This window comes from Hemitrygon akajei, chromosome 9 (assembly GCF_048418815.1).
Source record: "Hemitrygon akajei chromosome 9, sHemAka1.3, whole genome shotgun sequence".
NCBI lineage: Eukaryota > Metazoa > Chordata > Chondrichthyes > Myliobatiformes > Dasyatidae > Hemitrygon > Hemitrygon akajei.
The window spans coordinates 104,940,922-104,956,666 of NC_133132.1; the positions used below are offsets into that span (position 1 = coordinate 104,940,922).

The window sequence follows — 15,745 nt, forward strand, 5'->3', positions numbered from 1 at the left end:
GAGTACCAATCCACAGCAACACCATTTACCAGCACTTGGTCCACAGCTTTCCATACCTTGATGACTCAGGTGCTCCGATGCTTGTCAGAGTGCTCCCCTTTAACTTGTGATTGCCAAGTTACAACATCTTTGATCTTCATAAGCGAGTCAGTTACACAGAACAACAACATTCAAAAAGGAACCTTCTCGTTATTGAAACTCTCTAAAAACTATCTAGTAACATGCTCAACCACATCCACTGATTTGTTTCTTCAGAAACTTTCTAAATTGAAAAAAAAAGATGCTGTAAGTGCTAACAGCTTCAGTATTTACATTGTTTGCAAATCAGATAAATCATAATGTTATAAATAAATATTTGTTTAAGTTTTTAAATTTTTAGCTGGGATCAGTGGAGGTTGATAGGTTCTTGATCAGTGAAGGTGTCAAAGGTTACAGGGAGAATGCAGGAGAATGGGGTTAAATCAAACATGATGGAACGACAGAGCAAACTCGATAGGCTGAAAGGCCTAATTCTGTTTCTATGCTTTAACCTTGCTGACAAAGAAATTAAACTTACTTTCCAATATTCTCTGGCAGCACCTGCAGTGAGATGTCATTCAGCGAGAGACACGTCAAATTTCGCAGTTCAGGAAAGCTTTCAGGTAACCTGGAAACAAATCATCAAGAGTCACAATAATGTACAATGCACATCAGTTATTAATGGTGTTGGAGACTAATGCCTTTGCAATCCAAAGGTTCTTTGGAATTTAAAAATTTTATAAATTTTTTTGCTTATGATCACTTTTATAAGTGTCACAAGAGCAAGAATAGAAGAGAAGATGAATATCAAGAGGCAGAGAAAAGAGAGGGGCAGACAAACTGAAGAGCAGGAAAGAGTGGTGGGGGGGGGGTGAAAGCAAACAATAGAGGCCTGGTCTTTTTATGGTTCTTATAAAAAGTATTCACCCTCCTTCATGTTTTCTTACTTTATTGTTTTACAACATTGAATCACAGTGGATTTAGTTTTGATTTATTTGACACGATTAACAGAAAAAGACACGTCAAAGTGAAAACAGATCTCTACAAAGAGATCTAAATTAATTACAAATATAAAACACAAAATCAAGTCAAGTCACTTTTACTGTCATTTCAACCATAACTGCTGGTACAGTACGTAATAAAAATGACAACGGTTTTTCATGGTATTACATAACAGTACAAAAACTAGACTGAACTACGTAAAAGAACAACACAGAAAAAACTACACAAGACTACAGACCTACCCAAGACTGCATGAAGTGCACAAAACAGTGCAGGCATTACAATAAATAATAAACAAGACAATAGGGCAGTAAGGTAAAATAATTGATTGCATAATTACTCACCCCCTTCAAGTCAGTGTTTAGCAAATGCACCTTTGGCAGCAATTACAGTCTGTGTGGATAGGTCTCTATACATCTGGACACTGCAATTTTTCCCCATTCTTCTTTACAAAACTGCAGATTGTGAGTGAACAGCCCTTTTCAAGTTCAGCCACAAATTCACAATGGGATTGGCCACTCCAGAACATTAACTTTGTTGTTTTTAAGCCATTCCTGTGTAGCTTTATGCTTGGGGTCATTGTCCTGCTGGAAAGCAAATCTTCTCCCAAGTCACAGTTCTCTAACAGACTGCATCAAATTTTCCTTCTGGATTTCCCTGTATTTTGCTGCATTCATTTTACCCTTTACCTGCATAAGCCTTCCAGGGCCTGCTGCAATGAAGTATTGCCACAGCATGATACAGCCTACACCATGCTTCACAGTCAGGATGGTATGTTTTTGATGATGTGCAGTTTTTGGCTTACGCCAAACTTAGTGTTTAGTCTAATAGCCAAAAAGTTCAATTTTGTTTTTATCAGAACATAGAAACTTCTTCCAGCTGACTCCAGAGACTCCCACATGCCTTCTGACAAACTCTAGCTGAAATTTTATGTGAGCTTTTTTCCCCCAATAGTGGCTTTTTCTTTCCCACTCTCCCATAAAGCTGTGACTGGTGAAGTACGCATAGTCTCTCCCATCTCAGCCACTGAAGCTTGTACCCCCTCCAGAGTTGTCATAGGTCCCTCACTAGCCCCTTTCTTGGACAGTCACTCAGTTTCTGAGGATGGCCAGCTCTTGGCAGATTTACAGCTATGTCATATTCTTTCCATTTCTTGATGGTTGTCTTAACTGTATTCCAAGGGACATTCAGTGACTTAGAAATTTTCTTGTATTCATCACCTGACTTGTGCTTTTCAATAACATTTTTGTGGAGTTGCTTGGAGTATTATTTTTCTCTTCATGGTGTAGTTTTTGCCAGGATACTGACTCACCAGCAGTTGGACCTTCCAGACACAGGTGTATTTTTACTAAAATCAATTGAAACTCCGTGACTGTACACAGGTGATCTCCATTTAACTAATTATTTGACTTCTAAAACCAATTGACTGCACCAATGATGATTTGGTGTTACATTTTAAAAGGGTTGAACACTTAGGCAATCAATTATTTTGTGATTTATATTTGTAATTAATTTAGATCACTTTGCAAAGATCTGTTTTCACTTTGACACAAAAGTCTTTTACTGTTGATCAGGGTCAAAAAAGCCAAATCAAATCCATTGTGATTCAAAGTTGTAAACATGAAAACTTACAAGGGGGTGAATACTTTTTATAGGCACTGTATATCAGACCAACAATAGAGGTAAATTCCAACTGATAACCATTAACCAATTAAGCAGTCAGATTTATGTAATGTGATATGTGCCAATGAAACCAAGTAACTTACAGCCAACTGCAACCACTGAATAACTCACTGAACAATCACATATATACCATGATTATATAAAAATATAAACAAGAAATTTTAACTACAGTGCTGTGCAGAAGTCTTAAGCACATATTTATAGCTCGGGTCCCTAAGACTTTTGAACAGTAATGTATATTGGTTAAAATAAGAAGGATGGTTAGGAAACCAAACTAAGAGTACTTGGCTTTGTATTAGCTCAGTAGTATTGAGTGTTATTTGATTACTAGAAAGACATAATATAGAGCACTGTGCAAATGTCTTGGGCTCCAGTTATACGGTATATATGTGCCTAAGACTTTTGCACTGTCCTAGAGATTCAAGATAGTTTAATTTCATTTCCAGTACACAAGTGCAAAGGAGAACAAAATAATTGTTACTCCAGATCCGATGCAGCACACAAATGAACTCAATAATAATAATAATAATAATAATAATAGCTTATATACAAAGAATATGTGTCCCTAAAGTGACACTAGACACAGGAGTGTCTATACATATAATGACATATAGGAAATGATAAAGTAGTGGTGATGGAAGATATGGAGGGGTGGTTTAATGGGTGGAGTTCTATTACTTGGGGGAAGTAATTGTTTATGAATCTGATGGTTCTGGAGTGGGTTTTAGTTTGATGGGAGTGGGACAAACAGTCCATGAGCCCTTTTCCAGCACCTTTCTGTGTACATGCTCTTGATGGCAACTAGGCTACAAGAGTAACAATTCTACAGCCCAATCCAATAACAGGCATGAGATCACAGCCCTCATACAAATCTTCAACAAGACACATGAGAATATATACTCCTGAGAGGGTCTCAATGGAGTTAAACTGCTCAGAACGCGAAACAAAATTGATCACTAGAGTCATTGGAGCAGAATTAGGCTATTTCACCCATCGAGTCTGCTCCACCATTCCATCATGGCTAGTTTATTCTTCTTCTTAACCCCACTCTCCTGCTTTCTCCCCGTAACCATGAGGCCCTTTCTAATCAATAACCTATCAGGCACCACTTTAAATATACCCAATGTCTTGGCCTCCACAGCTGTCTGTGGCAATGAATTCCACAGATTCAGCACACTCTGGCTAAAGAAATTCTTCCTCATCTCTGTTCAAAATGCACGTTCCTCTGTTCTGAGGCTGTGTCCTCTGGTCCTAGACTCTCTCACTATAGAAAATGACCTTTCTGTGTCCACTCTATCTATGCCTTTCAATATTCAATAGGTTTCAGTGAGATCCCCTCTTCATTCTTCTAAACTACAGCAAGTACAAGCTCCAAGCCAAACACTTCTCATACATTAACCCTTTCATTTCCAGGGTCATTCTTGTGAACAACTTCTGAACCCTCTCCAATGCCAGCATATCCTTTCTTTATAACAGCTTAAAATTGCTCACAATGTTCAAAGTGCAGTCTGACCAATCCCTTATAAAGTCTCAGAATTATATACTTGCTTTTATATTCTAGTCCTGAGATGGCCAACCTATGGCAAATGTGCCAAAAACGACGCATCGGTTGATTAGAAGTGGTGCATTGCACCCCAGTGATGATAATAAAAAAGTAAGCCTCCTCATGCAAAAAGTATTAACCAAAAACTGATTTGTAGAAAAAAAATCTCTAACAGGAATTCAAGTAGCTTAGAGCTAGAAATGGGTTTTACTGAGAATAAATCTAAAACTTAGCAATTATTTTTAGCGATTTTATTATTTCGTGCACATCTTTTGGCGAATGTTATCTTCTTTCACATTAATCTGTTTTCAATTTTTAAAAATGTTCAATGAGTCAAACTAGGAAAGAAGAACTTCTATTCTGTAGTCGTTCCATGACTGTTCAATACACGTTTAATACTTGTTTGATCCTGAGGCGCCAGGCACCTGCCAGTCAGTTTACAATTAACATTCGTGCACTACAGAGTTATGCTTTGTTCATCCTTTATGAACAATTGCAGTTTTGTACTTTTCGAAAATTAAGCCTTGTTTTTACGTTCAGTTACCCATCACAGTGCAAAAGAAAATAAGCAAAGGATAAGCAGAAAGTGATAGTAAGCGTGAATTCAAGGAACAATGGGAAAATGAGTTCTTATTTTATAGTGGGTCCGTCAGGAAAACCGTTATGCATTGTTTGTGGAAACACTTTCTAACGCAATAGAAGACATGATCTTGATAGACACTATAAAACACAACATCAGATTGGAATAGAAGGAAAACTGAAGCTAGTGCTTGGGTCTGAGTTATGCAAAGAATATTAAATTAAGAAAAAGGAAGAAATCAAAAGAAGACAAAATATATTTGTTAAAAGTCTCATTAAGGTAGGTAATGTTTATCTTGTTTTTATATTAAATCAATATATCATGTAAAAATGCTAAATAGGTCTATATTAACATATTTTTACAAGAATTAAATGGGGGTACAAGAGTTGTATGGCACATCTGAACTCGTGCATGAAAAAACTGATGCACGGAATGTAAAAGGTTGGCCACCCCTGTTCTAGTACCTTCAAAATGAATGCTAATATTGTGGCGACCCACTTCCAAGCGCACTCGAACCGGCTCACAAATAGCAAGCGCGCCGGCACAAAGGCCAGTCCCAAAAGGCGCCAGGTCTGCTTCACCAACAAAGGGAAAAGCCCGCAGGGGACTGTGAGTACGTGCCCCCTACAGCAGTCATCGGGATAGCCTCCTGTATGTGTGGGACAAGAGGTCGGGACGCCGATTTTTGGACGACACCAGTGCCGAGATCAGCGTCTTACCTCCGACGAGTTACGACACCCGCAGCAGGGCACCGGGTCCCCCCCGAGGGCCGTGAATGGCAGCACAGTAAGGACCTACGGCACCCGTACGGTGCAGCTACAATTCGGCTCCAGCCGGTTCACATGGGACTTCACACTGGCTACCGTAGCCCAAATGCTTCTGGGTGCGGATTTTTTGCGGGCTCACAGCCTGCTGGTCGACCTGCCGAGGCAGAGACTGGTCCACGCCGAGACTTTTCAGACGTTCTCCCTGGGTGCAGCCCAGTTGCCAGCCCCTCACCTCGACTCCATCACGCTGTCCGACAACAACTTCACCAGGGTCCTGGCGGATTTCCCATCGGTTCTGGCACCGCAGTTCACGGCAGCCATGCCCAGACACGGCGTACAGCACCACATCCCGACACAGGGACCACCCCTCCACACCCGTGCTCGAAGGCTTCCCCCGGACAAGCTCCGACTGGTGAAGGAGGAGTTCAAGAGGTTGGAGGAATTGGGGATCATACGGCGGTCCGACAGCCCATGGGCCTCCTCCCTGCACATGGTGCCCAAAGCGACAGGGGGCTGGAGACCATGCGGCGACTACCGCAGGCTGAACGAGGCTACAACACCGGACCGCTACCCTGTGCCGCACATTCAGGATTTTGCAGCAAACCTGCACGGCGCATGGATCTTCTCCAAGGTAGACCTCGTCCAGGGATACCATCAAATCCTGATGCATCCAGATGATGTCCCCAAAACGGCACTCATTACCCCGTTCGGCCTTTTCGAGTTCCTCCGCATGCCGCTCGGCCTGAAGAATGCCGCACAGACGTTCCAGCGGTTAATGGACGCGGTGGGTCACGACCTGGACTTCACTTTCATCTATTTGGACGACATCCTCATAGCAAGCAGCAGTCGTCAGGAGCATGTGTCCCACCTCCGTCAACTCTATGCCCGACTGAGTGAATACGGTCTAACAATCAACCCGGCCAAATGCCAGTTCGGGCTCGACACCATCGACTTCCTGGGCCACAGGATTACTATAGACAGGGCAACCCTCTGCCCGCTAAGGTAGACGCAGTCCGCCATTTCCCCTGACCCACCACAATCAAAGGCCTTCAGGAATTCGTGGGTATGGTAAATTTCTACCACCGCTTCCTCCCTTCAGCTGCCCGAATCATGCGCCCCCTGTTCACCCTGATGTCGGGTCCGGGCAAGGACGTTACCTGGGACGAGGAGTCCGCCGCCGCTTTCATTAAATCGAAAGAAGCCTTAGCAAACGCCGCGATGCTAGTGCACCCTAGAATGGACGTCCCTACCGCCCTCACAGTGGACGCATCTAACACAGCAGTCGGTGGGGTACTGGAGCAACTCATCGCAGGTCACTGGCAACCCCTGGCATTTTTCAGCAAACACCTGCGTCCACCGGAGCTCAAATACAGTGCTTTCGACCGGGAACTGTTGGTGCTATACCTGGCAATCCGGCATTTCAGGTACTTCTTAGAAGGTAGTCCCTTCACCGCGTTCACGGACCACAAGCCGCTTAACCTTTACGTTCACGAAGGTGTCCGATCCCTGGTCGTCCCGCCAGCAGCGCCATCTGTCCTACATGTCTGAATACACGACGGATGTCCGGCATGTCTCGGGAAAGGACAATGTCGTGGCCAACGCACTCTCTCGCCCTAACATTCATGCCCTTTCCCAAGGGGTAGACTTTGAGGCGCTGGCGGAGGCGCAGCAGGCAGACGAGGAGATCCCAAGTTACAGAACCGCAGTCTCCGGTTTGCAGCTCCAGGACCTCCCCGTAGGCCCAGGTGAGAGGACCCTACTCTGTGACGTCGCCACCGGCCAGCCCCGTCCCGTCATCCCGACACCTTGGCGGCGACACGTTTTCGACTCCATTCATAACTTAGCGCACCCCTCCATCAGGACAACCGTCCGGATGGTCTCCAGCAGGTTCGTTTGGCACGGACTCCGCAAGCAGGTCAGTGAATGGGCATGCACTGCCAGACGGCCAAGGTGCAGCGGCACACCAAAGCTCTGCCGCAGCAGTTCCACCCCACCCACCGGCGTTTCGACCACATTCATGTGGATATCGTGGGCCCCCTGCCAGTGTCGCACGGAGCGCGGCACCTCCTCACTATCGTGGACCGGTTCACAAGATGGCCAGAGGCGATCCCGCTCACCGACACCACCTCTGAATCTTGCGCCCAGGCACTGATCGCCACCTGGGTGTCCCACTTTGGTGTACCGGCCCACATTACCTCCGACAGAGGCGCCCAGTTCACCTCCAGCCTGTGGTCAGCTATGGCCAGCCTTTTGGAGACACAGCTGCACCACACCACTGCCTACCACCCACAGTCGAACGGCCTGGTGGAGCGTTTCCACCGTCACCTAAAGTCGGCTCTCATGGCCCGCCTGAGAGGAGCTAACTGGGTGGACGAGCTTCCCTGGGTCCTACTCGGCCTCCACACGGCGCCCAAAGACGATCTGCATGCCTCGTCGGCCGAGTTGGTGTACGGCGCACCCCTGGTTGTCCCCGGGGAGTTCATACCAGCCCCAAGGGGGCACGAGGCAGAACCCGCAGCAGTCCTGGGCAGACTACGCGAGAGGCTCGACAACCTGGCCCCCATACCCACTTCGCAGCATGGGCAGAACCCGACCTGCGTACCCAAAGACCTGCAGAACTGTAAATTTGTGTTTGTACGAAGGGGCGGGCATCGGCCACCGCTGCAACGGCCCTACGAGGGGCCGTTTACGGTGCTCAGGAACAACGGGTCCACGTTCGTGCTGGACGTTGGGGGGAGAGAGGAGGTTTTCACGGTGGACCGACTCAAACCGGCCCATGTGGACTTGGCTCAACCGGTCGAGTTTCCGGCACTGCGGCGCAGAGGCCGACCTCCCAAACAGAGTCCGACCCAGACTGTGGACATTGGGGGGTGTATCGCCGGTTCTGGGGGGGTGGGTTATGTGGCGACCCACTTCCAAGCGCACTCGAACCGGCTCACAAATAGCCAGCGTGCCGGCACAAAGGCCAGTCCCAAAAGGGCGCCAGGTCTGCTTCACCAACAAAGGGAAAAGCCTGCGGGGGATTGTGAGTACGTGCCCCCTACAGCATCCGCGCCCGGGGAGGGCGGGATCGGGGAGGCTTTAAAGCGAGGCTGTGAAGTTCGAATAAAATCTTCTTTAACTGCAGTTTACCGACTCCGTGTCGTTATTTTAGCGCTGCGTGTAGCACACCGATACAATATTGCATTTACCTTCCTTACCACCAACTCAGCCTGCAAGTTAACGTTCAGGGAATCTTGCACATGGACTCCCAGATGTATGTGGAGCAATATAATACGGGTGATTGTAAAGTCAGAGTAAATTCAGCACCGAAACAGGACATTCAGCCTAAATTGGGATAGACTGAGTGAGCTAGGACTTTTCTCTTTGGAGTGGAGGAGGATGAGAAGAGGTGTACAAGATGATGAGAGGCACAGAAAGAATGGACTGTGATTTCCAAGGGTGAATGATGAAATGGTGTTCAGCTCGTGACTCCACAAGGTTTACCTGCTTCAGCACTGAACTAACTGCAGCTGTGGTCTGCAGCCATTGGCTTTACTCGCCTCAGTGCTGAACTGGTGCCATGGCTATGGACTCACTTTTGGGGACTACAGTTCATGTTCTGTGTGTTATTTGTTTTTTTTTATATTATTTGCACAATTTGTTCTTTTTCGCAGATTGGGTATTTGACAGTCTTTGCTGTGTTGTGTTTTGTAACGTGTTCTATTGTGTTTCTTGTTATGTGGCTGCTTGCTGGGATAATAAATGTACTTTAAACTTTGACAACCATAGACTTTTCCCAATGTGGAAATGGCCAATACTGGGGGCATAATTTTAATCTGATTGGAGGAAAGCATAGGGGAGATCTCAGAGGAAGGCTTTTTTTTATTACACAGGGAGTAGTGAGTGTGTGGAACACTCTGCTCAGGGTGCTGGTAGAGGCAGATACATTAGGGACATTTAAAAACCTTTTAGGTAAGCATATGGATGATAGAAATATAGAGGGCTATGTAGGAGGGAAGGATTAGATTGGCCTCAGAGTAACCAGCACAACATCGTGAGCTGAAAGAGCCTGTATTGTGTCATAGTGTTCTATGTTCTAATACATATTTTTTAAAGAATCACCACTTGTCAGTTGAGCTATTTCATAATAACTTGCAAACACTGTCCTTAATACCCAAAATGCTGATCGTTCAATAATACAGTAAGATATAGGAGCAGAATTAGGCCATTCAGCCCATGGTGTCTGCTCCACCATTCCATCATCACTACATTATCCATCTCAACCCCATTCTCCTGCCTTCTCCAACTATGACAGCCTGATTAATCAAGAACCTATCAACCTCTGCTTTAAACATGACTTGGCCTCCACAGCTGTCTGTGGCAATGAATCTCACAGATTCACTATCCTCTGGCTAAAGAAATTCGAATGCATGATTTATTCAGTCTGACAACAATATTGCACTTAAGACTTTAATACTGATTTTTCAGGAAATATTTCAGACTAAACACACAACAAACATGAATGATTCATTCTACAGTGTGGTTCTTTTTACCTGGTTAAGGGATTGCCACTAAAGTCTGCTACTTGCAATGATTTGCAAAATGAGATGCTTTCGGGAATTTCCATTATATCTGCAAAAAGAAAAATATATTCAATTAGACATATATGGATAATAGTGCTTTGTATAACTATGGTTAAGAGACATTTAGATACACGGGAAAAGGAAAGAGAGAGAAGGATATGATTCTAATGTGGGCAAATGAGATTAGTGTGGATGGGAAGAGGGCAGAATGGATGTGATGCACTGAAGGGCCATTTCTGTGTTGCATAACTCTATAAATCTAGTTATTCTTCCAATCGACTTCACTCACCCCAGCAATGAACTGTTGGACTCACTTTCAAGACTCCTCATTTCATATTCTCAATATTTACTGTTTATTTAATATTATTATTAGGTTTCTCTTTTCCTTTTCTATTTGCAGTTGTTCATCTTTTGATCATTGGCTGTTTGTCCATCCTGTGTGTGGCCTTTCATTGATTCTATAGTGTTATTTTTGTATTTACTGTGATTGCCCACAAGAAAATGAACCTCAGGGTAGCGGTTAGTGCAACACTATGACAGCACCAGCAACCAGAGTTCAATTCGGGCCACTGTCTGTACATTCTCCCTGTGACCACATGGGTCTTGTCCAGATGGTGCAATTTCTTCCCACCTTCCAAAAATGTACAGGACAGCAGGTTCACTGGTGACATTGGTGTAATTGGCTGGCACAGGCTCAGGCCTAAAGAACCTGCAACCACGCTTTATCTCTAAATAAATAAGCATCATGACTACTTTGATAAGTTTTCAATAAAATACTTTGCTATAATTATTCTTTCTCACACAAATTGTGTATAATTAATGGCTATTTATGACTTTCTTGAGAATGTTACTTATCTGATGCTCCTGCAAGCAAGTTGTGCATTTGGCAATATTCACTTCACTTTGACACAGCTACAATTCACTGCTTCAGTGAAAGAACTCCATGGAACATACCCTTCCTTTCTAATTGCTCTCCCTTTCTATCCAAGAAACAATCCAAACTCAGAATTCAGAAATCAGAGGTGCGAAGGAACTTAGGGGTCCTTGTGCATGATCCCCTCAAGGTTCACTTGGAGGTTGAGTTGGTGTAAAGGAAGGTAACTGCAATGTTAGCATTCATTTCAAGAGGACGAGAATATAAAAGTAGGGATGTAAGGCTGGGGCTTTGTAAGGCATTGGTCAGACTGCATTTGAAGTATAGTCAGCAGTTTTAAGCCCAAATCTAAGAAACATGTGATGGCATTGGAGAGAGTCTAGTGAAGGTTCACAAGAATGATCCTGGAATGAAAGAGTTAACATATGACCAGCGTTTGAGGACTCTGTGCCTATACTCGCTGGAGTTTAGAAGAATGAGGAATTAAACCTACTGACTACTGAAAGACCTAGATAGAGTGGAAGTGGAGAGAGTATTTCCAATAGTGGGGGAGTCTAAAAACCAGAGGACAGCCTCAGAATAGAAGGATATACCTTTAGAACAGAGATGAGGAGGTAATTCTTTAGACAAAGGATGGTGAATCTGTGGAATTCAATGCCACAGACGACTGTGGAGGCCAAGTCATTGGATATATTTTAAATGGAGGTTGGTGGTTCATCATTAGTAAGGACGTCAAAGGTTAGAGGGTGAAAGCAGGAGAATGAGGTTGAGAAAATTATTTAATCAGCCATGATCAAATGACAGAGCATATTCGATGGGCCAAATGGCCTAATTCTGCTTCTGTGTCTTATGGTTAAATTCAATCCTTGTCTACACTCAGGTCACTGATGTCGGCCAACTTAGCTGGCTATGTTGCTGCAAGATTGGATGATGGAACTAAGTAAGTATTCCTGCTCCCAATCACTCAGGCATTTCCTTTCAGAAGCTTGCCTGCCCTTTGCTGAAGGAGAATCTGGCTGGGCTGTGATCCACCCAACGGGGTAGCGCCGGTGTACGCTGTGAACACTGACTACTGAAAGGCCAAGGTGACAAAGGAGAGGGAAATTAGTTAAAGCTGTGAGAGTGTAAATTCCTACATGCAGTTATCCAGCTTCTATTCTAAAGATCTGATATGCAGGCTTAAGTAGTTGTCTTGGGAAATATTCCACTTGAGGCATAAAAAGGATGCATAATGGTTATTGGGGATAATCGCTCAGCTGAACTAGCCGGACAATCCAAACATGGCAATGTGCCCAGTCCCAATGCCTCACTGCACACACTACAAAGAGAAACATTCATTCATTTGACGAGTATTTGATGGCTCTGGGTCTGTACTCACTAGACTTTAGAAGAATGAGGGGTGGATCGCATTGAAACCTATTGAATATTGAAAGACAAAGATGGAGTGGACGTGGAGAGGATGTTTTCCATAGTGGGAGAGTCTAGGGCCCTTTGAGGGCACAGTTTCATAACAGAGAGATGTCCCTTTAGAACAAAGATAAGGAGTAATTTCTTCAGCCAGAAGATGGTGAATCTGTGGAATTCATTGCTACAGACGGCTGTGGAGGCCAAGTCATTGAGTATATTTAAAGCCGAGGTTGATGGGTTCTAAGTTAGAAAAAAGCATCAAAGAAAGAAGCATCAGGGAGAAAGAAGCAGGAAGACAGAGTGGAGAGATAATAAATCAGCTATGATTGAATGGCAGAGCAGACTCAATAGGCCGAATGGCCTAATTCTGCACCTGTGTCTTATGGTTTATTTCGTTGTTCTGTCAATGCCCGCAAGAAAAAGAATCGCCAAGTGGTATATGGTAATTTTGATAATAAATTCACTTTGATGAACAGAAATTTGCATGAGAGCAAGGAGGAAATGGAAATCAAATCCCAGTGAGAAGTGTAGATTAACTGAACAAAACAGCTAGCTACAAACATGGGAAGACAAAAGGAACAATTGCTTTTAAATAAAAGGTTATTAATTATACATAACCATGAACAAAGGAGAGGACATGACCAGCCACTTCTTTTATGGCAACTTGCTATAGATGTTCAACCGTGCTACTACCTCACCCGCTTTTACTGCTGAACTTCTACTCAAGTTAGAGTCTAAATTGTTATTTTTCTTGTGGTTTATCTTTCTTTATGCTTGCTTGTATGTTTGTATAATAAAGATCCCCATCTTCTGGGCTATGCCATCTTCTAGCATCTCCCATTAGGCAGGCAGTGCAGAGCCTGAAATCCTGCTCCCCCAGGTTCAGGAACAGCTATGTCCCTTCAACCATTCAGTTCTTGAACCAACCTGCACAACCTTAATCACTGTTGTTTAGCAACAATATGACCACTTTACACTACAATGGACTTATGATTTATTGTTTCAATTGCATTCTTTCTTGTAAAAAAGGTTATAATTTCAGTTTTATGAATGCTACTTATCCGATGCTTTGTACCCGTGATGCTGTCGTAGCAAGTTGTTCATTGCACCTGCACATACATGGACTTGTGCATATGACCACAAACTCAACCCTGACCACATCTATTGGTATATCTTTTCCTGTATATTCCCTCCAATGCCTTCAAAAACACTAATGGATTTGTTAAACCCCATTTCCTTCATGAGTCCGTGTTCTCCCAAGTCCAATTTCATACCATTGTGTGGCGGAGTGAGATCGATCAACTGGTTGAGTGGCCTCATAACAACAAGCTTGTACTCAGTGTCAGCAATACCGAGGAGCTGATTGCGGACTTCAGGAACGGTATATCAGGGAAACACACACCCGTCCTCATCAGAGAATCAGCAGTGGAAAGGGTGAACAGTTCCAATTTCCTGTTCGTTAATATCTCTGAAGATCTATCCTGGACCCAACATATCAATACAATTACAAAGAAGGCACCAGCAGCTGTATTTCATTAGGAGTTTAAGGAGATTTGAAATGTCACCAAAAACTCTTGCAAATATCTACAGATAACATGCAGTACACTCTAATTGGTTGCATCACCGTCTGGTATAGGAAGGCCACAAACAGCAGAGGGTTGTAAACTCAGCCAGCTCGATCATGGCCTGGCTTCCCCAGCATCAAGAAACACCTTCAATAGGCGATGCCTCAAAACGGCAACATCCATCATTAAGAATCCCCCCCACCACCACCCAGGACATGCCTTCTTCTCATTACTACCATCAGGGAAGAGATACAGGATCCTAACGGCACACACTCAACATTTCCCCTCCATTATGATTTCTGAACAGTCCATGAACACATGCACACTACCTGACCATTTTTGCTCTCTTTTTTGTGCTACTTATGTTTATATATATATATTTCTCACTATGATTTATAAATATATTATGTATTGTACTGTACTGCTGCCACAAAACACCAAAATTTGACCCTAAACCTGATTCTGATAGACGCTGAAAGATCTTATCAGCTTGCGGTGCCATCAAATCTCCCCAAAGCCTTGTTTTTTAAATTAATATTCATTTCCTTTGGCTTTTCCTACACTGTCAACCTATTGTTTGCTATGAGTTTCCTGACCTTGCTTCCAACCGTCATACCTGAACAAAATGCTGAGAACACATACCCACGCCAGAACTCAAAATGACATAGGTCACACTGGGTGCTAATGTCAGGAGAAACAATACCCTTACATTCCAGACAAGCAGTTATCTAGCTGTTCTCTACTAAAATAGAGTCACTCCAGATTAACATATGCAAATCCCACAAACAACAACATGAATCATCTGCTTAATAACCACGGTCAGTGGCCACTTCATTAGGTACACTTGTACAGGTTTGCTCACCTCTACTGAGCCAATCTGTAGCAACAACTCAATGCATAAAAAAAGTGCAGACATTCATGCTCAAGAGGTTCAGTTGTTGTCAGACCAAACTTTAGACTGGGGAAGAAATGTGTTCGAAGTGACTTTGACTGTGGAATGATTGATGGTGCCAGACAGGGTGGTTTGAGTACCTACTGATCTCCTGGGGGTTTCGACACAAAAATCTTTACAGTTTACAGAGAATGGTGCAAAAAAACAAACCAAAAAAAAACATCCATTTGACTGGCAATTCTGTGGGTGAAAATTCCTTACTAATGAGAGAGATCAGAGAATGGCCAGACTGGTTCAAGTTGACAGGAAGGCAACAGTAACTCAAATAAACCTGCATTACAACAGTGGTGTGCAGAAGAGCATCTCCACACAACAGGTCGAACCTTGAGGTGGATGGGTTATAGCAGCAGAAGACCACCAACATACACTCAGCGTGCCACTTTATTAGGTACAGCAGGTGGCCACTGAGTGTGTATTGCGATTTCACTTTTGGACAGATGCGATCCGACTGAGCTTCTCAGCTCAACTCTGCACAATCCAAAATGAGGGATTGCTCCTAATTGCCTCAATGACGACCGTCCAGTGGCATTTGCATCCACTGGGATGAAGTGTTTTGAGAGACTGGTCATGAAACATGACCAAAGTAGCTCATGCTAATATATTGGGACCTGATGAAGGGTCTCGGCCCAAAACATTGACTGCTCGTTTCAACGAATGCTGCCTGACCTGCTGAGTTCCTCCAGCTTGTTTGAACGTGCTAATATATATGTATTTTGATCATAAATTTTACTTTGAACTATACTGAAAATGTAAAGATTCTTGACATTGTTGTCATATGGGATGCAGATG

The 15,745-nt window shown here is 43.8% G+C and overlaps 1 protein-coding gene across 1 annotated transcript in view; it reads right to left on the reverse strand.

Annotated features, from left to right (window-relative positions):
* lrrc1 (leucine rich repeat containing 1) overlaps nucleotides 1-15,745 on the reverse strand; it is a 133,417-nt gene that overhangs the window by 82,449 nt on the left and 35,223 nt on the right. The window contains exons 3-4 of the mRNA XM_073056722.1: nucleotides 10,129-10,207; nucleotides 557-646 (exon numbers count right to left, since the gene is read on the reverse strand). Of these exons, the coding sequence (XP_072912823.1) occupies nucleotides 557-646; nucleotides 10,129-10,207 (169 nt within the window). The remainder of the gene's footprint in view (nucleotides 1-556; nucleotides 647-10,128; nucleotides 10,208-15,745) is intronic.